Source organism: Dreissena polymorpha, chromosome 7 (assembly GCF_020536995.1).
Source record: "Dreissena polymorpha isolate Duluth1 chromosome 7, UMN_Dpol_1.0, whole genome shotgun sequence".
NCBI classification, from domain to species: domain Eukaryota; kingdom Metazoa; phylum Mollusca; class Bivalvia; order Myida; family Dreissenidae; genus Dreissena; species Dreissena polymorpha.
Genome location: NC_068361.1, coordinates 100,907,642 through 100,934,720, shown reverse-complemented (window position 1 = coordinate 100,934,720; position 27,079 = coordinate 100,907,642). Strand labels below are relative to the sequence as shown.

Below are 27,079 nucleotides of genomic sequence, written 5' to 3'. Positions count from 1 at the left end.
AAAGCTCGTTTCAAAATAGTCCGGCTACGCACATGACCATGTTACGCTTGGTAGCTCATTTAAAAGATAATATTAATACTTAACGCGAGACGTACTTAAAATACACTACTTATTTAACCTGATCTATGAGAAAGTGTTATTATGTAAATATACGTGAACTAAAAACGTTTGATTACATAAACCGAAAATAGACTCGTCTCTTAATGTAAGACACAGGAATAACTGATAAATAATAATACTAGAATTATCAATAGTTATCTCAATCAAGTAATTTAAAATCCTTATGGAGAAAATATACGAAGTGTGTGAACTGACTCTATTCTAATGTTTATTATGAAAATACATTAGTGATCTTATAAAGTGATTAATAAGATAGTTTGCTCTTAAGTATGTTGTCGTTAGAGGATGTGAACTCAAAGGGAAAGGTGAGTAGATTAATTAGGCTTTAACATATCATTGGAAATATAAGATGCATAAAACAACTTCGGCCATCATCATCATCTTCTTCATAATCGTCATAATCTTTTCAATTGGTATTTTAAGTACAACAACAATATAGACAAATCCTCCTCCTGCTGCTCCTTCTTCTGCTCCTCCTTATCATCATCATCATCATCATCATCATCATCATCATCATCATCATCATCATCATCATCATCATCATCATCATCATCATCATCATCATCATCATCATCATCATCATCATCATCATCATCATCATCAGCAGCAGCAGCAGCAGCAGCAGCAGCGACATCATCATCATCAGCAGCAGCAGCAGCAGCATCATCATCATCATCATCAGCAGCAGCAGCATCATCATCATCATCATCATCATCATCATCATCATCATCATCATCATCATCATCATCATCATCATCATCATCATCATCATCATCACCATCATCACCATCATCACCATCATCACCACCATCTTCATCATCATCATTATCATCATCATCATCATCATCATCATAATCATAATCATCATCTTCATAATCCGAAGCAGCAGCACAATCATCATCATTATCACCATCAACAGCATTATAAGATTTATCAGCATTATCAGCATTTAATATTATCATTATCAACAACATTTACATAAACCTTATCATTATCAACATCATCATCCGAATCATGATCATCTTCATTGCCAACATCATTACCGTCATCAACGTTCTGTACGTTGGTGTTATATTATATATTCCCAAAACAATTGTCACTTAATTAAATATACACATCCTTTCAAACGAATAGTCTGTATTAATTCAACGATAACACAACGTTGCTAACCACAATGTCCTCATTCTTTACTGCAGTAGATAAAGTTACCTGTTTGGATAATCTTCTCAGATTGTGTTTTCTTAAAGGGGCCTTTTCACAGATTTTAGCATGTTTCGAAGTTTGTCAATAAATGCTTTATATTGATAAATGTTAACATTGGATCTAAAAAGCTCCAGTAAAAAATCAAGAATTATATTTAAAAAATGAAAAAAGTACCCTCAGCAGGGCTCGAACCACTGACCCCTGGAGTCCTGGAGTAAAAATTCTACTACTTACACCACTCGGCCATCCTACCTCATGCAATGACAGCGGTATTTTATACTTAATATAAGCAATCCTCGTAGTTTCACCAAATATAACGACAACAACAAAACTCTCCAAATTATTCAATCGTTTCGCGTTTCAATGCTTCATAATTTTCAGGTTTTAAAGTTGTCAAAACATGCATATAATGGATATTTTAGAGCATGGTAAATATTCAGTATTACTGTTTCCTCACAAATATCATAACTACAACGAAAATTTGCGAATCTGAAACAATTTTTTTTATTTTGTCAATTTACCGAAACGTGATAAGGCCACTTTAAACGAATGTTAACCCAGTCTTACCTGACATCCTTGAATGATGTGGACTGTTATCTGACCCTCTCGTGGTAATCTATCAAGTCGGTAAAACATTCTAGAAATGGAATCAGCTTAATAATAAATAATGTATGATTATGTAAAATTATGTATTTATTCACTCATTTGTTTGACAATAAGGGTTCGTTTATTCGTTCCCTTATTTTGAGGTATAGCGTTTGCTCATTTTATAGCTCAGGCATGCATGCATTCGCTCATTTTATCATGTTAAATAATCCTCCGATTAAGCTGTCCCTTTCCATTTTTTATAATCTGTATTTTTCTGTGAAAATAAAAATCAACCGAAGTTAGTTTTGAATTTGTTTAAACTTTCAAGTGAGCCGCATATACAAATAATTTATAATATTACGAAAACTGAGTACAAAACAACCGTCTGAAAAACGACTATTGATTTTCTTCAAGTATCTGCGCACTCACTTACAAACATCTTTTAAAAACCTAATCCTTATAAAGAAATTGTAGCTCTTTCAAATTAAACTTTACGATATCGCAACGAAAATGATTTTTTTTGTCTCAAGATATATAGTAAAGAGTTTAACAACCTTTTAATCGCCTGCAACATCACGCTGGGTATGCGGATACTTTGATAACAGATGGCACTTCGGTACCATATAACAACAAAAGCCACGCGCGAGAGATAACTTCATCAGTTTTTTTTTAAGTTTTATCATAAAGATTAGTTTTTTAGACAAGGCGCATGGACGAGTTTATAAATGATGTATCCTTTTCTATTGCAAAGAAAAACATCACGAAAGAATGGTAGATTTTTCCAAAAAAATAGAAAATTCGGTCAGAAAACAGCATAAACTGGATGCACAGTAAAAATTTCAACAAAATAAAACTACTTAGAAATATTGCAAGAAATTGTTTGATATTCTAGCATGTAGGGTAATCACTGTGCTTCAAATATAAACTGATATTTTGATAGTATTCAAGTATAGCATGTTTTAATAGGTGGTATTCATGAAGTTGCGGATACTTTGATTCCCGATATAGGGCACTTCGGATAACAGAGACTTTCAACAAATTGGGCACTCTGATAACCGAGTTTTATCTTCTACCTGAAATGCATTTATGTATAATATGGCTATTTTACCAAACATTTTGAAGTACGAATCAATATGCATTGTCAAGCCCGACACATTGGGAATCGATGCATAACGTTATAACATTACACATGTAAAATATAACCAATGGCGTTGTTCGTTTTCAAAAATCTTATTACTATTAATTTATATAATTAATATTATAAGTGCAAATTTTAAATAAGATTCAAATGCTTATTTCTAAAGTAATATATTTTAAGTGACGATCAAAAATAATTGTCTAAATAATAAACTTGTTTTTAAGTGGTAAATTGAGATAAAGAGAATTGAAAATACAACGGATCATGTGGATCAACACGACTGTGTTCAATTGAACTTATAGCAGGACTTTAGATAAGGTGAGAAATGGTTCTTAAAGCGGCCAATACACCTCATAAAATCCTTTGTCATTGGTGCTCATTAGAATCGCATCATGAAGACGATTCTAATGCGTAGCCACACAATTTCAAAGAGATTGGAAAACTCCCTTTATATTGAGCTCTACTTATAGGAAGCACTTCCCTTTATACTTCCCTTTCCCTTTTATTATCATATTCCAAAGGGATAAGAACATGTTTCGGTAATTCGTTTTTAATTTACGTCAGTACATACATTTTTATTTATTTTCTGCTTACTATAGCAGTATTCCACAGCGAATTCTGCATTTCTGATTCACTAAATAGAGTGTTTTATATCGTAAAAAGTGTCGAGTTATCTGACATCGAAGTGCCATTGTCTTTGAGATGATCGGTAATAGAAGTGTCCATGAAAATTTGGCATCCGACTCTTAAAACATTTGAATTTCCTCAAATTCCTAATTCAACTAAAATTTAACATGTTGTAACATGAATGGACATATTGATCTTTTATTTCGATTAGTTGGCACGTTCTTGATTTATTTACAAGTATTTTTGTTTTGTTGAAATACGTACTGATCATCGAATTCATGACGATTATCGATGAAATTTTATTTCATTTTTGTATAATCCACTGTTTTATTCACAGCTCCGCAATACGAAGTACTATACCATTAATCGACCAAACAATAGTACGTGTCTGAAAACCAAATGAACAGACCATAAATGCAAAAAAGCCAAAGAACTTAACTCTCGCGCGTGGTTTTTGTTGTTATCTGGTATCGAAGTGCCATCTGTTATCAAAGTATCCGCATACCCGGCGTGAACATGAAAATATTTGATTAGTGGAATTTTTGGGGAAAAAAGGTCAATGAAGGAAGTGGTATTTATACCCAGTAGCTTTGTTTATTCACAATTAATGTGATTTTCACAACTATCAATCTCTGCCTTTCACTTCATACCTTTATAAGCAAGACATGTCAATTTGTGAGTGAGAGCGGTCCATAAAGCGCTATGTACTAAATCGGATATTGAAATAAGTCATCTATTCAACAATTCACCTACTAGAATTCGAATGATAATGCTATTTCCTCTTAATTTGTCTTAATTTGTCAAAATTCATTGTTATGTTGTTTTGTAATACCATTTTGTTTCTTAAAATATAATCAAAGACCATCTCCTATCATGAAACCTTTATTGACAATTACACCGCGATATATCCATTCAATTGTCATGTGTATGATTTACAGTTTCTTTTACGGGAAACTAGGATACATACTTTCAATATTTAACTGAAAACAAAATTATTCCCATTCCATGCATTAAAATAAAAATTTAGGAACACTTTAAGCTTTAAATTTTTTGTCTGTTAAATCTTGGGTTAAACTATTGACGTGCTATTTTCTTTTCCTCGTCTTTTGTCTGCCTTTCAGTGGATAATGCAATCATGCGTGGTCCAACTTCCTGAATACATTATTGACAAAGCGTTTAGGATATACATTAAAAACAACTCATTCGCGTGATTCTTTCTTATGCCGTTACAATGCATTTTACAAAACTAAATAAATGTACACACTTTTAATCAAAGTGATGATAGCATTTCGAATATGCGCAATGATGGAAGAATCAAAATCAAGGGAAAATGAACGCATGAGTCTTTAAAACGATTTTTTTTTAGATTGATCGTTTCAGTGTGTTTGTACATGTGTTAAACAACTGCACTACTCCGTGCCCTGGTGTCCATATACTGGTTAATTATTGTATGATATGTATGCAACTCGATAAATACATACGAGTCGCGCTCTGCGAAAATGGGGTTTAATGCATGTGCGTAAATGGTCGTCCAAGATTAAACTGAGCAGTCCGCATAGACTAATTAGGTACGATACTTTCCGCCGAAAATGGATTTTCGTCAAGAAGAGTCTTTCTTGAAACGAAAACTTCAATTAAAGCGTTAAGTGTTATTCTTGATAAGCGTGTTGTGACTTCCCACACCAATCTGGGACGACATTTTACGTGTTGTGACTTCCCACACCAATCTGGGACGACATTTTACGTGTTGTGACTTCCCACACCAATCTGGGACGACATTTTACGCTCATGCAGTAAACCTCATTTTGACAGAGCACGGCTCATAAACAGGTATTATTCTATGCTTTTATTGTACTTGTATTTTTTTATACGAAAAGAGTAATTCTGAATGGCACAAGAAACGCCAATAAAGCGCAAACATGTCGTTCTATCCATGTGTATTGTTTTAATGTCTGCGATGTAAAAAGTACGTCACGTTTCAATAAAATACATATAATGTAATTACTCGCTGTAGTAGAGAATCCAACTGTATGCCATATGATTCGCGTCATGAGAAAATGGATCTAATGCCATATGCGACTAGCGTAGCTCCAGACTATCTCGCGCAATCTACCGGTCTTATCTGGAGCTACGCTGCTCGCTATTAAGTCATTCATGATATCGCAGTTTCATTCGCGAACAGAGCAGCTCCTGGGCACCACAAAATGCATAGGATAATTGTTTGATTGACGCGGATCATATAGTTTAAAAAAAAGAATATAAATAAATAAAATAATGACAAAAGCGTTCTTTGGATAATAACCGATTAACTGGCTTTATTTTAGATTTCATTTTACCTAAGTACAATAATAAAACGAGCACATCGTTTATTTCAGGTGTTTATTATACTTTGTTTACATAAGAAAACATACTTCTTTCAATTCGACAGTATACATGTATTAAAGGGATCTTTTCACGCTTTGGTAAATTGACAAAATTGAAAAAAGTTGTTTCAGATTCGCAAATTTTCGTTTTAGTTATGATATTTGTGAGGAAACAGTAATACTGAACATTTACCATGGTCTAATATAGCCATTATATGCATCTTTTGACGATTTTAAAACCTAAAAATTATAAAGCGTTGCAACGCGAAACGATTGAATAATTTGGAGAGTTCAGTTTTTGTCGTTAAATTTTGTGAAACTACGAAGATTGCTTATATAAGGTATAAAATACGTCAACTAAGTGTACTCGGCGGAATAGCTCAGTAGGCTAAAGCGTTTTTACTTCAGGACTCTGGCAGGACTCCAGGGGTCACTGGTTCGAAACCTGCTCCGGGCAATGTTCTTTTCCTTTTTTTAATTTATATTCTTGATTTTTTACTTGAGCTTTTACGATCCAATGTTTACATTTATCAATATAAAACGTTTAATGAATAAGTTAAAAAAATGCCAAAATCTGTGAAAAGGCCCCTTTTAATTCCGGAACAAAAAAAATATTTACGGTAAATTAAATAACTAATTCATTTACACATTATGCATGCTTTTTATGACACGATTTATTATCCTCTGCAATCTTGCCTCTCACTTTAATGTGCATTTCGCACAGAATGACATTATTTGTACGTGAACGTTCTTCAACTTGTCACCTAAGATGTGAAATTATAAAAACAAGAATTTAACTCGTTGACGCTTGCCGCATTTTGACAACATGTTTCTTGCTTGAAATATCGCGTATACATATCAGATGTGCATGCACCTTGTATTTTAAAGTTTTACTAAAAACGAAACGTTTTATGTATCATTCTATTTGATACCATAAACCATAACGACTTACGACAACAGTTATGTATACTTGAACATTATTCTAAGTCAGGAAAATGCGTTTTGCCAGTAGACAGCCCAACTTGATTACTGTTATTGGGTTTGTGACTATGCACATTTTGGTTTTATTCAGTTCGTTTCATTTAATTAGTTTGATTATTTGAAGAGAAAACCATTGTATAACGTTGATAAATTTAGCAAATTAATCAAGTAGAAACACTTTTTTACCAATATGCAAACCATTTCAGAGAACCAGTACTTTTCCTTCGCAAATCTTCGGTATTTTTACAGTTTAATGACCATTTAGGGATACATTCATACGAACCGCGTCCTTGAAAAACCAGGCTTTATGCACGTACAATACGTTGTGTCTATACGGTGTTTTCGATTAAAATAAACTTCCTTTTAACAAATAATTGCATAAAAGTTCTTCCCCTTATTAACCTTTCCGGACTGGGGCGATTATTTGTGCAAATGCATTAAACCCGGTTTTCACAGATCGCAGATCAGATTGTTCATGAACATTTTGTATCTGACCTGGTCAAGTCGACTAACATGACGGTCTTGGTCGTTATGCTTATTACCAGGGTCAGCATAAACGCCAGCACATTACTGTTCAGTAACGCGGCACATGAGAATGTCGCTTGATTGCATACTCTGATACCAATTATTAAGCATCGATGAGCATAACGGTGGCTTTTATATTCGGATGACAGTTTAAACACTCTGTCGACTTTTTGCCGATTTATTTATCAAAAGCATTATTGAAGCACGATTTGTTCGATGGCGATTTATGATGATCCATAAACGAACATTTATTTTTATAGTCTTTTTAGTCTTTTTAGTCAGGAGTATTATTTTCCTCGTGTGAATATATTTTATACGTTATTTTTGTAATCGAGGACAATTATTTTGAAAATTGCCTTTGTGCCAAACTGTTAACAAGTCCATATAATTCCGATGTCTTCCTTATTTCAGAAAGGAAAGGTGGCGATAACTCCGCCATCGTCTCCCCTGGAATTCAGCTCGTTCGGTGCCGCCAACCCCAATGGTTACAATAACGACGCGTACGCCCCGTCGCCCCGCCCAGTATCGACCGCAAGCGGGAGAGACGTGGATACCGAAATCGAAGGACATTTTAAATTCTTAGAAAACGTGAGTCCTGATAACAAATACGTGTTTACAATAGCTTCTCCAAACAGAGAAAGTGTAGCTAGTGGGAAATCAAGTACTATTCGCTCAAACGCCAGTGGCGCCAAATCGCCAACTTCGACTTTAAATACCCGAGGAAGTTCCTTTCCGGAGGATAAATATAAATGGAACGAGTCCGGAGATTTTGCAGACGGTGCAGCGAGATCATCTGTCAAGTCGGTGCCGAAAACAAACTCTCGCAAGACATGTGTTATTGTGGCTGTGATACTTCTTATATGTGCTATTGTTGCCGCGGTTATTGTGATATTACTACTGGTCGTCTTCGACGTGGATGGTAAGAACATTCTTTATTTATTTGTATTATGCATATTATTGAATCATAGATTCTGACATTTTGTATTATGCAGGTCATTTATTGAAAATAATTATATGTTTAAACGTCGAAAATAACGCGTTCACTTTCTAAAACACTCAAACAAGACACGACTTAACGAAAAATAAAACGAAAACAAAGACCCAAACAGTGAACTGAAACTTGGTTGAGAGGCGTTCAGAAAGACTGTAAATTTGAATATAAACGATTCACGTGTGAGCACATATTATGGAGCCATTTTTAATTGTAAGCGCTTTATTATTAAATACATGTAGATATTTACTTCTGTAAAAAGACCTTAAGTTTTATTTCACTTCCAGTTGTAAAGACTTTTTTGTTTAGAATAGGAAACATAAAAAAGCAAAATGTGTCATCTCAAACGTCAGTTAACGAGTCCTTTTTTAATTGTTAACTGTTTTGTATTTTGTGGACTTTTAATGTCATAATTTAAGAGTACTCACATCATGACTAGAGTTGTTATAAAACTTCAATTAGCAGTGGGTTAACTTAATATAAAATCTTTTCTATTGCAAAAGCGAACACTTAAACACGCATTATTGTTTCTCTTATATTAAACACATAATTGAACGTTAACATTGATAATGAAAGTATTTTGATTCAAGTTTTTTCTATTGTTACCACATTAATTTAATTTAAATATGCTACATCATGCGTGCGTGCGGTATTATTATAAGCGGGCTGAAGGGTGTAATTCGAGATTGGTTATACTACTATTCAGTGAGGTGTATTTTCTATAGGGACATGTAAGCCTTTGTAGTTGAGAGGGTCTTAAAACATGCAATCCCTCACCCAACGGGGAGTTTTCGGTGTTATTTCCTACGATATGATGTGATTCTTCATAGTTAACATCTAGCACGTTCTTAATCCATAAAACAGCATTGTTAACGTGATACCATGGAACAGTCGAAGTTCTGACATAGTGGACATGCGCAAAACGCAGACCTATATGTGTGACAATCTTTCATATTTTGTATTTCGAAACGCTCTTCTATTTGCTTTCAAGTTCCTTAATTTCTATAATATTACTTTGAACTTCTTGCAACGATATTTAATATAAAGAAGTGTTTAATGTAATGCTTTGTAATATATGGTTATTGTGTCGTAATGTTTGGTTTTCCTGGCGAAAATTTAACTTGGGATCTGTGGGACTGGGGGATATTGACCATTTTATTGAAATAGCGATTAACATCTTAACAGAATAGAATAGCCCAACACTTTCTTACAGGCAGGTACGCATAATACAACTTTACATTTAGACTTTGGTCTGCTTAGTTGAAATTTTGTTAACCGATCCTTAAGACGTATTGCATGCCAAGTTAAAGTGTTTCTGAATACACTTTGTATAAAGGTTATCTTTTGTTTATTTATTAAGAAAGCGAATATTTCAACTACTTAGATCACAACAGTAAAAACAATTCGTACAGCAAGTAATTTTCAAACATTAGAAACAATTAAATTGAAAGAACAAAGAAATTCAATAATTACGAACATTGCTGAATGTTGAGGACTAGATCGTAAAGTGTTTTTTTGTTGTTTCGTTATAATATGTCTCGAATTAGATTCATGTGTAACAAAAAGATCAATACTAATACCGGAAGTAACAATGCAAACAGTTTTTTTGTTCCCTATGGCATTTTATTGATATACACACAGGCGAAAATATTTTCATTCAATATTCATACTTAATTTTACAATGTTAAGAATTTTTAGAATTCAGCAACTGAACCAGATTTTGATTAAAACATTTCCGTGGTAAGCATCGCTGATAAGTGTAATCTTTTCAGGTTCGGATAAAGATGGACCCACCACGACGTCACCGCGTAAGTATAACATTTAACGTTTGTGGTCTTATAATAAGTATGCGCCTCGTTCTGGGAAAACGGGGCGTACTGCATGTGCGTAAAGTCTCGTCCCAGATTAGTCTGTTCAAAAGCTTATCAGGGACGACACTTTCCCGATGTTATCATATTTATTCGTTCAAAGGAAGGTCTCTTTGAGCAAAAATCAATTCAAGTTTTGGCGAAAAGTGTCGTCCTCGGCTAGCCTGTTAACGATTGCGTTCTTGATATGACAAACAAAGAATAAATTTGTACGATTGATGCTTTATCGTCTAAATTAGCATTATTAGTTATGCTATTCATGCATGCTGTCTATTTACCATAATTTTATATTGGTAAAATAATCTACTGATATTTTTTTTAAACAGGGCAACATAGATATTTCTGACAAATAGTCCTTAATTAAATAAACATGTTTGGAAAGATTGGCTGACATTAAACAAATGCATAAAACGAAATCAAGGAGTTATAAATTTTTTGCAAGACAGCATTCACGCAATGGTTTCGAATCCCAATCCAAACATAACTTAAAACTCACGTTAAGGTGCTTGAAGAATTGAGAAGTTTAACATTTACTGTATGAATGACAAACAGTAATGTACGGCATTGTTCGCTAATTAAAACGAACTTGATTAATTACTGATTATTTATACACATTATGTACAGAGTGATCATCATATGTGCACACATACAGAATGATACGAATTATTGTTAATTAGCAATCGTTGAGAGTTATGTAAATTGATTTTAAAAGCTCTTAAACGTGCATTCTTGTACAAGTAATCTAAACATTTGCATATACGCATGTTTTCGTACTAATTACTCAGCGACCACTGTGGTACATTCCCCCTAGTTACAGGGCAATCTCTTACGACGTCATATGCTATCAGATTGCAATGCACCTATACAATATAGCTTTAGGAATCAATGGTGTGATTTTTAATGCTATCGTGTATATCTGCACTTACGAACGTTGATGTCACTTAGTTTTATAAGATCAGACATTGTAATTATTGTGAATTTAGTTTTTCACATTTTTATTATATTAGTTTATGACTTTTACATGGCTTATTAGACCTATATCAAAACTTTAAGGTAACAAAAGAGTACGAAGCCAATGCAGTTGGTGACACAGTAAATCATATTTGCATGACTCAAGAAATACCGAGCTTAATGCATGTGCGAAAAGTGTCGTCCCAGATAAACCGTGCTCATCAGGGACGACACTTTCCGCTTTTATGAACTTGTTTATTTTAAAACGAAAGTCTATTTCAATCGGAAATGACAGTCCCCGATAAGCCTGTGCGCACTGCACAAGCATTAAGTCCCGTGTACCCTGAGTAGGGCTTATAAAACTACGAGTAAATATAATTAGTATCACATGCCATTAGGAAGATCTTGAATGTAATCTTTATCTGAACAAATGCAAATGACGAATAATATCAATATGCATCAGATAAAATATGCATCAGATACAAACCTTATATTGTATATTATTGCCCGTACAAATACATTTAAGAACGTTTTGCCTATTTAATATCGAGCGACGTTTAATACATTCCATAAAGGTATTAAGATTGTATCACCACTAATTTACATGATAAAAACACGATTTCTTCAAGTGTTAATCACGCTTGACTTGTGGTTTATAATACGCGTATTTGCGGTGGATGTGTGAAAAGGTTCGGTATGAAATGCCTCTTCTTTACGCAATCACAATTATTCTTTTCAAATGAAGATGTTATGTATTGATTTAGAAATTTAGCTGCAACGATGCTAGTTAAAAATGCCATTAAGCGACGGCGTTGCTATCAAAATAATGCTGCATAATTATCATCATATTCAAACAATTCAGCTTCAAATAAACTATTTTTAACTTTAACTTTTGTTAACAGCTTCACATTTGTTATCTTCCTTTAAATGAAAGGAACTTATATCAATATTTTGTTTATTATAAACAAAGGTAAACATTGCGAATATATTCACATATAAAAATGTAAAATGCCCCTACTTTACGCAATCAAAATTATTCATTTAAAATGAAAATGATATGTAGTGGCTTTTTGAAGTCGGCTTAATCAAGGCTAATAAAAATTGCTGTTACGCGACGACGTTGCTAGTAAAATCATGATCCATAATTATGTAATATCCTATTTAAACATAACAGCATCAAAACAACTATTATTAAGGAATGGAAATATTGTAATCAGTTTCACATTTTTTAATCTTCCTTTGATCCATTTTAAGTGATTGAAAATTCACTTTAATTACACGTCAGTAAAACGTAGCCTTGATGTTTGTGTTTTGTATGCTTTTCTTGTAGAATCAGTCACAACTGTTTTGGAATAAAGAGAATATGCCCCTCAAAAATCTTTATTTTTGTGAATTTAAAACAAATGAGTCTAAAATAGTAACATATCAACAGTTTATTCTCGTCAAACGAAATAATAAAAAAATATGAACGTGTGGAATTATGAAAAATAAATTAACAATATTTACATGACATGATCAATGAAATATGTTTAACTTCAATGAACCTTATAATTAAGAAGTTCACTGTTAATTCTTACAGAACCAAAATTATTTCCATTTGTAGTATTAACGAATATGCACATATTCATCGGGATTTCCCATCAGTTTACAATGTCTTCTTAACATGGAGCAGTGACCTACTGTACAGCAAACAATTGTATACAAATAACTGCAGTTTCGTTTATTTTATGTCCTTCTTCTGAACTTTTATACTAGGGTTTATTTACAGCGTTTTATATGTTTTAATATGTTTATCAAAAAAGTATAATATCGAATACAGTCAAAAACGTCCAAATTGGAACATGACACGCGTAGTGATGTAATTTATATATTAAGAACCTACATATTGCATACTTAAACTAAAACACACCAACAATCCATGCCATTTCAATTTGGAAGAAAAAATAGGTCCATGCCTTCTTCCAAGCAAAAAAAGTTTATTCCGTAACATTTCAGTGAAGTGAGGATTATTACAAGCCGATTCGAGACTAAATAGGCCACATAAGACATAAACACCTCTCTAAATGAATAATTATGTGCACATTGTGTCATATATATTCAAATTAAGGGCATGGGATATTTAGACTCGACTATTCAATTCTATGTTTCATACAAAATATTCCAATATTTGAATATTGTAACATATTATCTTCATAATATCTGAAATTTAGCCGCATATGTTAACAGGTGGCAACAATAATTGACCCACCGCAGACATTGAGATTGCAATACAGAAAACACAAACCGTCGCATATTTATTGAATAATTGTATGCAAAGATCTTGGTCGCATTCGATTTGTTCATTCGATATCTTTAAGTAAATATACTACCTCTTTGTTTGTTTTCAGTTTCTTCTCACTCTTTTTCCTCTTCTTCCTCTTCTTCTTCTTCTTCTTCTTCTTCTTCTTCTTCTTCTTCTTCTTCTTCTTCTTCTTCTTCTTATCTTCTTCTTCTTCTTCTTCTTCTACTCCTCCTTCTTCTTCTTCTTCTTCGTCTTTTTCTTCTTCTTCTTCTTCTTCTTCTTCTTCTTCTTCTTCTGCTGCTGCTGCTGCTGCTTTCTTCGTCTTCTTCTTCTGCACATTCATTTGCTCCACACAATGTATTATATACGCGTAAATATTATGAATAAGATTCTTATTATCACCGGCTGTCATTGTAAATAACTAACTGAATACTTTAATCAAACAACACACACACACGTAATAAGGAATTGAATTAAACTGTCGCCGTGTGTGAATATTTTTTCGAAAACTAGAGTCATGAAAATTTTAGCTTAAAATGTTATTATCGACGCCTTCTCTGTTTCCGGAACGCAGAGCTGCTCGCGCTAGAAGGGACGCTAGCAATCAACCGGACCTGGATGGAGGATCTGGCGGACCGGATGTCTCCGATTTACCAAGAAACGGCCGCAAATTTCACCGCCGAGGTGGGTCCTACAAAACTATCTTTATGCACATTTTTTGTGGGTTATCTAAAATGATGAGAGACAGAGCTCGTAGCTTTTTTGGACGCATGATCATAACGTCATGCCATGCAATGTAACCTCGTTTTTATTTCGGCTAAAATTACGACGGACGAATTAATTATGATAAGTTCAAGTGATTATGCAGCGACGAGGCTGGGTAAAGTAGGTTGTTTCGATTATTTCGTCAAATTAAGTATTCACAAAATCTTATATTGACATCAACAAATGAATACGTATTGATCTATTAATTCTTATTTCAATTAGTGTAGAAAAAACGTGGACTCAGAACCGAAATATTAACATTTACTCACTGGCCAAAATTTACGTTGATGCTTATTTTGCAACATAGAACTAAAGTATAAGCATGAATAAACGTTCCTGTCTTTGGTTAGAACATAGCCGAACGTAATAGGTAAGTAAACTGCGCATATTCCGTATTATAATTAATTTAATTAAGTATTATAAAACTTTGTACATGTTATAATTTTATTTAAGTTGAGATCAATTGAGCCTCGTCATGCGAATATGGGTCTTATTGCAAATGCTACCGACGTAGCTCCAGGGCAAAGCAGCCCGCATATGAAATAAAAATCTTGCATACGTTAAAGCACACAGTGTAGCCCCTGAACAGACATTTGCGCAGGCTGGTCAAAAGCCTCGATGGCCGAATATGGGATCAGAACAAATGTTCGCATGGCGATTATCATTTTGTATTACAGATGGATATACTCTTGAAAAACAGTTCGTTTAGAGACGCGTACGAACGGACGGAAGTCATCGGGTTCAGGTAGGTTTTATTTTGTATAAACTCACCTTTTTTGTTTTAACATATAATTATGACCAAGATTTTTTGAAATTCTATTTATCAGTAAAATTGTCAAAAATTTACGTTCTTTGAACATTTTAAGACTTTTGTTTTTTTTATGAAAATAATTTGTTTGCGAGTGCGACTGTTATTAAGTTTCAATAGCTGTAATTTTAAACGAACTACTGGAGCGTTTCAGATTTATGAGTAGTCAAACATTGTTAAACCAAATGCATCAGTGCATTTAACGGATTTTTACACCAGCAATAGCAATAAACGTGTTTCATTTATGCAAAATATTGTATAAATTATAATAATATGTTTAAAAAACTCTTTTTCGAATATTAATTCAAATATTAACAGCAAATTAGCAGCAAATGGCAAACGGTTGAAGCGTCGATTTGTCGATTTATTAAATAAATACTCCTGACATGTTCATACAAACAAACCATATCGCATGCATTACTGTTAGTGCATATGGGTTAATATTGATATGCGATATTTAGATCGTATTCGTTCGGCATATCATAACAGGTTGTTGTTTGTTTCGCGTCTGAATGCTATTCAAGTCTTACTTTTACATACGAAGAAATGGATCAATACAAATGAAATCATATCTATAAAAAACAACCCGCAATTTACCTTCCCATTCTGAACACATGCACATTGTGTAATTGTAATTTAGTCTATTGTGTATTTGTCGTCATGAAACGTGAAACGTACGTGTAGTTCATATCTAATGTTTTTGTGATAAACAAAACCTATCCTAAAAGTTTGTTTATACCCATGTTGCAAAATACTTATTCCTTCACCTCTACCACCCGGGTTCGCAATCTATTTATAACATTACATCATGTTACGGAGCATCCCGTGGATAGGCGACGCATGACGATCCATATGAGCCGCGATCTGGGAAAACGGAGCTTAATGCATGTGCGTAAAGTATCTGTGCAGTCCGCGCAGGCTTATCAAGGACAACACTGTCCGCCTAAATTAAAACTTTGCTATCTTTTAATCGAAAAATACATTTACAGCGGAATGTGTCGTCATGTATAGGCTTGTGCGGATTGCTTAACGCACATGCATTAAACCAGTTTAAAATAGCGCGGCTCATAGAAATTACATCACGTTTAAGGTCAGGCAGCGTCATAGTTGATTTCCGGATCATCAGCAACAGTCGCTACAGAGCGGTAGCAGATACTTCCGCCGAGTACGCGACCTTGGTGGAGAGGCACATCAAGCAGTCAATCAATTTGACGTCACTTCCTGTCATCAATGGCTCCATTACCTTGAAAGGTGAGTCCAACAGTGCAATGTTTCAAATGATTAAAGATTCGGTCAATGATTTTGTTAAAAGAGTATGATAACGATCCCTACAATGTTATCAAATGTTCTTAAGCAAACTTTATAATTTAAAGAATTATTACAATCAAGGGAGGCGACATACATAGCAAATGTATTAATATAACATGATTGGATATATCACTCAAATTGTTATATACAAACTCCATTTGTCATCACATATAAATTTACTAGGTTATCCACACATTATGATGATTTAGAAAAGGAGTTCACAAGATGTAAATACAATATTATATTTCATGGTATTAGATTACCGTCTGTCTTCTTAAATACAAATTAAAACAACCATTTATAAAACCAGCTTGATACTGTAAGAGTCGATATCAGGTTATCCCTGTAAAACATATTTTATTTGTTAACTCAATTACGTTTTGTGTAGCTGGGGTGTGCCTATACATTATTTTTCCATAATTATTGAAATGTTATCCTGTACACAATAATTCCATTCATTTTTAAAATGCGAGTCATTTTCTTAAATCGGGTTCATTGGCCGCTTTAGATGAGACCAGCAAAAATATCGATGTCGTTAATCCGATTTTTAAACACATATTTTACTGAAACTACTTTATTCAGCTGTCGATGCATCATCCACTGTGCTATCCACGCCATCGTCATCCTTGTCAACAACAGCGGCAACTACGACTACAGTAATACGTTCTACTACAATGTCGGTATCGTCAACTATTACGCCGACCCATACATCGTTAACATCGTCAGCATATTCAATATCCACGGACATAATACAATCATCGTTTACAGATCCAGTTGCATCCACAACAGCATCAACAATATATTCTGTCTCATCATCATTATCACCATCTGAATCATCGACGCCGTTACCAACAACACTGACAACATCATCCTATTCATCATTGCAAACACCAACAACGGTAACATCCTCGGTTTCTATGTCATCGACATCGACCATAACGTCACTTATTTCTACGATGACATCAACCACTATTTCCCCGGCGTCTACTTTAACAACTAGTACAACGTCAACGGTCACTACTCCACAACCAACAACAGAAGGTACGCAATAGAGATCAACATTCAAATTCTTTTTAACGTAATACTATGTAGGATTTCGTTTATTGTTTTATTAGTTGTCAGTTCCAGTATAAGTAGAATGCATTCAAACATTAAATTGAAGGAAATGTTCGGTGGAATTTTGGGTTATTTAGTTGCATATTTTGTTAGCGTTGCAATCACGTCAAAAATATGTACCGCAGGGCCGTACCCAGGATTTTTTTTACAGGGGGGGGGGGGGGGGGGGGCCCAACCGGGGAGGGTTTTGGAGGAGTCCTTCCTCCCTGTATATATACTTTTTTTATTTGGCACTTTGCAAGGTGAATTTTAATGCTTATAAAAAACGTATTTCGTGATATTAATTAATGGAATATAACAAGTATATCAGCACATGACGGAAGTCTTAAGCTTTAAACATTGGTGTGAATTCACAACAGTATTAAAAGCTTTAGATTTCCGAAACTTACAGGTTTAAACTGACGATTAACCACATCAACTCACGTATTGCTTCCACCATTTTTTTCACAAATCAATAACGTCACAGGTTTTTTTAAATCTGATTTTTTGGGAAAGACCTTGCCATTTTTGAGGGAAAAAAAATTGCGCGAAACGCCTAATTTTTGGGGGAAATAATGAAAGTCTTAAATAATCAATTTAACATATTTTACTGTTTTCAAACAAATTCAAGGAAAGAGATAATTTAATTATACAATATTTTTCTACACTGGATCAGGTTAACTTATATAATGAGATCGATTTGTTGTTTCAATTTTCATTTTTTTACCAATGAGCCATTAATAGGTTGATATTACTCAATTCTCGGTACTCAATTATTTTAAATCCTGAATTCTGCCAAATTCTTATCTGTTGCTCGGCAAATTTATGAATCTGTTTGTTTTTTTTTAAACAAACATGTTAAACTATCTCATCATAGTCTTTTTCAGTGATTGCCTTTCAAAAATAATAAATACTCACTTTTAATACCGTTGTCAGTATTTTTGTTCCGGTTCAAATTTAGGACCCTATTTTCAATGCAAAAAGTATATATTAGGATCTAAAAATTCCCAATAAAAGGTAAAAAAAAAAACACAATTAAACATTAAAGAGGGAAAAATACGTCTAGGGCCTTCTCACAGAAGGAAAAAAACTTGCGTCAGCAATTATCAGACCATAGTCTACGAACTCCTGTAGCAGTTGCTTCCATTCGCTGCACGCATCAAAATACATGTTACATCAACCATCGATAGATGAAGCATTCATTATCACAATGGGGGACTGATCGGGGATGTGTGTACAAGGCGATAAGAAAACATTGCCTAGAGGCTTATCTCGATTGGCGAGCGTTAATCCCCTTGTTTATCAGGGACAATAAAACATAGCTGCTCTTTTGTTTTGAGGGAAAGTGTACTGTGGGCCCTTGCACGAGAGAAAAAAAATGCAGTGGGCCGATTATTAAAAAAATCATACTTCGACAGCCAGCTGGGGGGGGGGGGCCGGGCCCCTGGGCCCATGGCCTGGGTACAGGCCTGGTACCGTCTCCTTGTCATAGTGGTGATGGTTTTCGCTTACAGACAGGGAGATCAAAAGTTCAAGTTTCACACGGGGTATCTCTGACATTATACGTTGTCTACTCAGCAGCAGCTTAGTTAAGGGCACATATTGCCTTTCTAGCAAGAGCTAAGAATAAATTATAGGAATCGGATTTTAAGATGTGTATAAGTCAAGGTTTCTCAAATATAAGAAGAATACCCTTAGCCTCTAGGATTCAATATATTATACACAAACATATGTCTATGTACTCATACATTATTTACAAGTCGAAATATAAAATTGTTTTTTTTATACACATAGCTTTCTGTTTTCAGCACCGGATTTTCCACCAAACGCCGATGCCGGACCAAACGTTACGATTCAACTTCCTTTAGATTCACTGGCTTTAAACGGCAGCAACAGTAGCGACGATCGTGCTATCGTATCCTACAAATGGCGTTTGGTATTTCCTATGTCGTCAAACGTTGTCCTAAGTAACGACAAATCTCCAGTTGCCAAGGTGTCCAATTTAAGTGCCGGGGATTTCGTGTTTGAACTGACAGTGACTGATTCGAAGCTTCAATCCTCGAGTGACAACGTGACGATCACAATTTTACCTGGTAAGTTTACATTCAGAACATAGTTTAGGTACTGTTAATATCAAAACGATAACAAATCATACTTTTAACAGTATATGATCCGTGAATAGTCCGTTCGAATGGCATAATCAAACACAGAGAGCTTAATAGTATAATGCATGAGACTTTGTTTCTACATATTTGAAAATATGATTTGTGAATGAAGGTCGTGATAAATAAACATCAAAATGGTTAGCCGTAAAAAATTGCAGTATCAAAACAGAAAATGTCATTTTCCTCTAGTTGGTCTCAAACAACCTGGTACCTATATGAGCCGTGCTATGTTAAATAGAGAATAATAGGTTAGTGTTGATTATAGATCAGGTTTATCATGCGAGGCTTAGAAAACAAAAAGCACGAGCCTTGGCGAGTGCTTTTTCGTTTTCGTGCCGAGCATGATAAACCTGATCTATAATCAACACTGACCTATTATTCTATTTATCCCACTTTTTATTCAGTAAACTTTTTTTATTTAAACAAAATAAGTTTTCATGAGTGTTTGTCGTACTTTGATAATGACTGTAGTGTAACCAAGGCGAGTGTATTACTCCGCGTTCAAAAAATAACCGCTGATCAAATAATCTTTTTTTAAATCAGAATATCGTTCTGAAACAAAGTGTCGAGGGTTATTAATTACAATTTTAATCATATTGAATTGCAAATCTTAAAGTTTTATGATATCAATATGACATTAAGTTGTTTTATACAAGGAACTACATTTGTTTACAACGTAGCCTAACACCACACACAATTCACTTTCGATAACAAACCATCAAGTCGATCACGAGGTGCACAATATTTGCTTCTTTGTTATAATATTGGTTATTTCGTGACGAAATAACAAAGATTACTTGGATTTAAGCTAATTATATATATTTGAATGTTGAAAGTGGCACCAAAGAATTGTGAGGCAAAGTTGTTCGAACTAGAGAAAGACATTTGCTGGTGAAGTGACTGGGTGGGGCGAACATCAAGATCAACTTGTTCGACGGTAGACAGTGGTTGTCTAGGCTGCATTTCGGCCATAGTTTCGGTGCATGAAGGTGAACAAGAGGTATCTGTTGGATTGTTACATTTACTGGACTGAGCAAGAATGAACACTTTTGCTGCTGTTCAACAGATATGTTGGAATAATTGGTTATGGACTGGACATTTTTTGCCCTGTTATGGCCATGGTTTCAGTGGGTGGAATGTTTGGATTTCGAAGTTTTTTGACCAGGAATTTGCGAACTGAGTGGTTCGTTATTCTCTTGTGCTTGAGAAAGCCGGCGTCTTTTGCCATGGCCTTCAGCATCTGACCTAGCTTGTTGACACCCAATTGTTGACGCAAGAACCACTGGGATGCAGTGTCATTTGTGCGTATTGCCAGGTTGGAAAGATGCTTTGAAGAAAAATCAGTTGGACACATATCCGAGTACAGCTTGTAAATTAACACAGGATTTCTTGGTCCAAACGATTGTTTTCTACGGTCAAAGGGGAGCAACTAGAACTGACTTTTTCAAAGGGGAGCTACAACAACAGAACCTATTTGCATAGTGTTAAATTTACCTAATACTAGAGGTTTTAATAAAAATAAATGACAACAAAAAACACGTTTTTTTGCTACTTTTTTTTTGTTTTAAGGTCATTAAGATTGACAAACTTTTGAGTGTTTTTATTATTGATGCACTTGGCAAATACAGGTGACGAGGTGCGTGGGAAAAAGTAGTCCCGGTTCGGCAGTTGATGACGTCATTTCGTGCCATTGATTATAGCCTTGCCGTTGATTATAGATGAAATTTAATCAACGGGGCTTTAATCAACCGAATTCGCTGTAAAAGTGGGATAAAAGGGGTTTAAGGCATGGACGTAGAATGTCGTCCCAGATTAGCCTGTGCAATCCGCACAGGCTTATAAGGGACGACACTTCCGCTTGTTAGTATTTTTCGTTTACAGAGTGTCTATTTTGTAAAAAATGCAGTGTTGGCGGAAAGTGTCGTCCCTGATAAGCCTGTGCGAACTACACAGGCTAATCTGGGACAACACTTTACTCACATGCATTTAAGCCCCTTATCACAGGGACACTGGCTGTGGGTTGTCGGGTAACCTGTATGAAGATAAGAAGACCCCAGTTATCAAAGCTGACGACACTGTCAGTTGCGGGGTTATACTATGCACTTATTTTGTATCAATCAGTGACAACATGACGCTTTGTGAAAACTGGGCCTAATGCATGTTCCTAAACTGACATTCTATAAAATCCTTTGCAGAAGGCTTAATTTGAAATTCGCTAGTACGAAACATTTTATAAATTCGAAAGCTGTTGTACCTGATTATTTTGTTCGTTCTGTGCAGGGTTATATGGAATGACAATGCATGCACATGAATTAACCTATGTTTTCTCAGTACAGGTCCCAACTATGAAAACAAGTCGAGTGTACGCATTGCCGAGATATTTTTATTTGACAATTCTTCTATCTCGTCTGCATTATCGAAAAGGAAATCAAATATTTTTAATTTTATTTGCTATTGCGCTCGCTCGTCCGAGTTGTTGATGCCACCGAACTATTATTGCCTCAGTCATGATGGGATGTTATTTGATTACAGGAAGTTGACCGTTAGCTCTTTGCGAAAAATACGTTTTTGTTAATTAGTATGTGAAAACAAAATATACATTTTTTTCAGTTCAGCCGAAATTTAATTCATTCATTCACGCGCAAACAACTCAAATGCCTGTATACACTTTTTAATTACATACCCGTTTAATAGTTGTAAGAATATGTCGACCTATCACATATGGGGTTCGTTCCGTCAAAGCGAGAGGACTTCACGTGCCTTGGGCTACGGAAATAATGATTGATTTAATATCATTTGACGCTGATCTGTGTTTACTGATTTTTCCTTTCCTTTAGAATTATGTGAGCAAGTTTCCTTTACCGAATGTCGCTCTCGCGGTTTCACGAGTACAACGTTTCCCAACTTTGTCTACCAATACAACGCCACCGCAGCAGCAACGTCATTCAACGTAATGGCGCGTGACGTCATCAGCCAGGTATGCAGGGAGGCGACGCTGACGTACCTGTGTTCGCTCTACTTCCCAAAGTGTGACCCAAGCACTGGAAACATTTCATTTCCCTGTGCAAGTTTGTGCAATGGTAACCAATTATGTTCTTCTATGTTTAGAAAATAACTTGTTATATTGGATAACTCGAAAGATCATTCTACCATTATGTTTGGTATAATACTAAAGAAATTATGCTCAGCGTTTTATAAAAGAGCGGCGCTTTGGGATCTCCGTTCTTAATGCATATGCGTAAAATATTGCCCTTGATTAGCCTGTGCAGTCCGCACAGTCTCAAATGGGAAGACACTTTACGCCTAGATTGGCTTTTCGTTTAAGAATTAATTTTTGAACGGAATAATCGATAAAAGCGGAAAGTTTGTCCCTGATTAGCCTGCGCGGACTACACTTAACGCACATGCAGTAAGCATGGTGTTCACTTTAGCGCGACTCAATGTATGTAATTGTTGAACAACTGTGATTTTATTATAAATTCCCGAAACATGCACTGTAAGATATTCTCGGATAATTTAAGTGTATTTGAATTTACAGTCGGTCTATTTTTAAGCAGTATTGAATGCAGTTTGTGAAAGATGACGAAATTTATGGAGCTAATATTTATGAGTTGTGTCTCCGTACCTTATGTTATCAACTCAACATAAACTTGTGTAAACCGCATTCGGAACTGCTTATTGCAAGCTGTGTGAATTTGGAATGAACCAACATGTATCAAATGACTATATAATATTGTTTATGTGTGTTTATATTATAATATTCCTCCTAAATATGTTTTATTACATGACCTTATTAATAGCAAATTTCATGTGTTGTAGCATGATAATATTAACCATTGCGTATTGATTATTTAGACCAAATACAACTGTAAGGATATGGCATGTTCAAGCAATAGGAATAACTTGGAGAACAAAACTGTACCATGTAACTATGAAAATGGTATTTTAAGCGTTTTTATAATCATAATATTTCTTCTGAAACATGTCGGCTTACCTTTTATGAATACCTCAGTTTTCAGCAAATGAATAAGATTCAGTCACTCATTCCTTATTCAAACCAAATAAGGAACGGGTATTTTCAAACTTAAGAAATAACTTCGCCTTTACCAAACTGTAACACATTGCTATCAAAATTAACCCATTTATGCCTAGCGTCGAGAAAAAAGGACTTGGCAAACAGCATCTCATCAGGGTCTGCGCTGTTTGCTTAAAGTAGTTTGCATAAAGGAATTTCTGTAAGAAATAATCTAAATATACAAATAAATATACAAGACATCCCTAGTTTTGGAAATAAATTGAACCATTTTAGAATGATGGGAGAGTCCACTAGGAATAAATGGGTTAAATTCATGAATGTTTACATGAATTTCAGAGGCCGTGTCCACATGTGGTGCCCACTTTGTCAACCCATTGTCCTGCGGAAAGTTTCAAGATACGGATTGTGTGGGCCTGCCGAGTACCACAACCGCCCCTGTCACTACACAAATACCAGGTTAGAATCTTAACATTGCGTTTGCATGCGGCGAATTTATATCCGATGACCTCTATGTCGGAGACAGATCCCGGAACATTTCTCCGTTGTGGCTTTAACGTTTAAAAGCGGGGTTATACGGTTAGTTGAATTAATGCGGGACAATATTTGCGCGGCTTAATTACAAAATTATTTATTGTCTCAAGGAAAATATTTATAAATCCGATGTTACTTATCTGACACCTGGGTACATTGCCATGTCCTTTTAGTCATGTTCTTGGAGGCGATACAGTTGAAAACAACCCAGCCTCAGCCCCAGCCCTATAGATAAAACGATGTCACCACTGTAACTCAAAACGTTTTTTCGGCGGGACCAGAAAAAAACAACGTTTTCTTTATATTTCAAGTTCAATTTGGTTAAAAAACACTATTAAAATGATAACCTTGTAAGTTTATTGTTTTTGAAGGCTAACGTTGTGTTGTGTTGTTCTTTTTGTTGTTGAATGCGTTACTGTTGATGTACATATTATACGTATTATTTCAGATAAGTGCGAATCCACTCAGGTCGAAGAATGCAAAGTATTGGGTTTTAACAAGACAGCTTTCCCGAATCATTTTGGTGAAAATCAAACATCAGCTTTAGAGTCTTTTGAGATGATTCGGTCAACCGTGAACATGTCTTGTCATGTCGACGTCCTGTTTCTAGTCTGCAGTCTTCATATCCCAGTTTGCGTGAATAACAAGATTGTACCACCGTGTCGAAGATTCTGTGAAGGTGAGATAATAATGCTGATGAAAACTTGGCTCAATGTATTTGCGCAAAATGACGTCTCGGATAAGCCTGTGAAAATTGAACATACTTAGATGGGATGACACTTTCCCATTAAACTGAATTTTTGTTTAGAATAGACTTCTTTCAAATGAAAAATTTTATTGAAAAGGAAAGTGGCATCCGTGATAAACCTGTGCGGACTGCACAGGCTAAATTTAGACAACATTTTCCGTCCATGCAATCTCAATTTTCCTTGTAGATTTACGTAAAAGAGTGTATACAAATGCAAGTTTATGTGTCCTCAAAACGGATGGACTATTATAAATGAAATTGGTTTCAGTATAAGAGACTAATGCATGTGATTCATTTTAAGTGAATTTTTTAATAAATATACTTAAACAGTTTTAAATATACATTATGCTAAGAATACATGTTAGTGATTAAGTGAAAATTTCGCTTATCGAAATCAGGGTTAGTATTGACAACTATATTACGGGTAATCATAGCGTAACAAACACTTTAGTACCTTATGGTATTTTTCTATATAAATTTAGTGGTTTTTACTTACTTAGGCAAAACGCACATGCATAATGCCCAGTTTCGACAGATCGATTCTCAATTGTTTGCAGACGTGAGGAGTCATTGTACCGAGCTGGAGGCGTTTTACGACTGCTCGTCCTATCCCGACATTGACTGCTCCCTCCCACCGCAACCTGCAGCCAGTAAGTACATGTGTGCAGTCGCACACAGATAAAACACTATGTCCCGATTTATTGAAATTAATCAAATTAATAAGTAATAAATAAACATTGAGATTGAAGTCAACAAATATAACAGCCAAACTAGAGTGCTTACGTGTACAGGAGTTTTATTAATAAATCATGTTTCAAAACAACAGATCCGAGTATACATACATGTACATGTAGTATTAAACTTTCCCTCTTTTTTATCTTGAACACATTATAATATATATGGAAAATCTAGACTAGTAAACACGTCGGCTATAATACTTATATACATTCCTACAAACACTAACAACACACTTTTCTAAATGACAGCCGTGGTAATTGTTGCTGGTTGTAATAGTTATAATTATTTTTCAGACTCCACATATCACAAGTAGCTGTAAATTAACATGAATATATTAAAACTGCGAATTGTGGGTAAAATATTGATAGCTGTATTGTATTGTTGAACAATTCTGATAGAAAATTGCATTTAATAATTCGAAACATGAAAAGGAGGAATGTATAAAACTTAACCTTGCATTAAATTAGATGTATTTTAATTGCATTACTAAGTAATTAACGATATAAAGACACATATGTCTAGTTCAAATATTTATAGATTTAAAACATGTATATATTTTAGAAACAAAAACATCGAAATACCATTGTAGATGTTTATCCATATTCAATGACATGTTTAGGACATTGATAAACGAACGTTCGCATTTGTTTTTGTTTTTTCTTAAACTGAGTAAAATCAAAAATGATCATTTGGTCCCTATAGTGTTGTGATACCACGATGAGTTGCATATGTAAGCAAAGTTTATTGCAACTTGACATGTTCTTTGCACTTTTCAATACATGACACTTCATCCGGTCTAAGTATTGACATACGAAAGATGTTCTTTCCTATGAGTCCTTACGTACATCACTTTGTTGTTTTACAGATTGCCCAGCGGACAAGTTTTCATGTGGTAAAGTACAGAAATGCGTCCTCCGCAACCTGCTGTGCGATGGGCAGAATGACTGTGGTGATTGGTCGGACGAAATGGACTGCAGTACGTATTGAGTTTAAACCTATTTATTTAACCCTTTGCATGCTGGGAAATTTGTCGTCTGCTAAAATGTCGTCTGCTTAATTTCTAAAATTAGCATTTTCTTCGATTGTTTTCAAAGAATATTATCAGAAAAGCAAACAGTTTGGATCTTGCTGAGACGCCACGTTCTGTGGCGTCTCATCTGGATCCAAACTGTTTGCAAAGGCCTTCAAAATTCGGTTCCCGCACTGAAAGGGTTAAGTTCGATTGCATCGAAAGCCTATGGCTTATAAA

The 27,079-nt window shown here is 34.8% G+C and overlaps 1 protein-coding gene across 1 annotated transcript in view; it reads left to right on the top strand.

Moving 5' to 3' along the window:
- Nucleotides 1-80: 80 nt before the first annotated feature.
- Nucleotides 81-27,079, top strand: part of LOC127839971 (uncharacterized) — a 54,228-nt gene continuing 27,229 nt past the window's right edge. Inside the window, exons 1-13 of the mRNA XM_052368362.1 lie at nucleotides 81-425; nucleotides 7,957-8,464; nucleotides 10,309-10,344; nucleotides 14,211-14,320; nucleotides 15,079-15,146; nucleotides 16,300-16,460; nucleotides 17,100-17,558; nucleotides 19,421-19,705; nucleotides 22,615-22,857; nucleotides 24,150-24,269; nucleotides 24,793-25,023; nucleotides 25,650-25,742; nucleotides 26,696-26,806. Of these exons, the coding sequence (XP_052224322.1) occupies nucleotides 390-425; nucleotides 7,957-8,464; nucleotides 10,309-10,344; nucleotides 14,211-14,320; nucleotides 15,079-15,146; nucleotides 16,300-16,460; nucleotides 17,100-17,558; nucleotides 19,421-19,705; nucleotides 22,615-22,857; nucleotides 24,150-24,269; nucleotides 24,793-25,023; nucleotides 25,650-25,742; nucleotides 26,696-26,806 (2,461 nt within the window). The 5' untranslated portion in view covers nucleotides 81-389. The remainder of the gene's footprint in view (nucleotides 426-7,956; nucleotides 8,465-10,308; nucleotides 10,345-14,210; nucleotides 14,321-15,078; nucleotides 15,147-16,299; nucleotides 16,461-17,099; nucleotides 17,559-19,420; nucleotides 19,706-22,614; nucleotides 22,858-24,149; nucleotides 24,270-24,792; nucleotides 25,024-25,649; nucleotides 25,743-26,695; nucleotides 26,807-27,079) is intronic.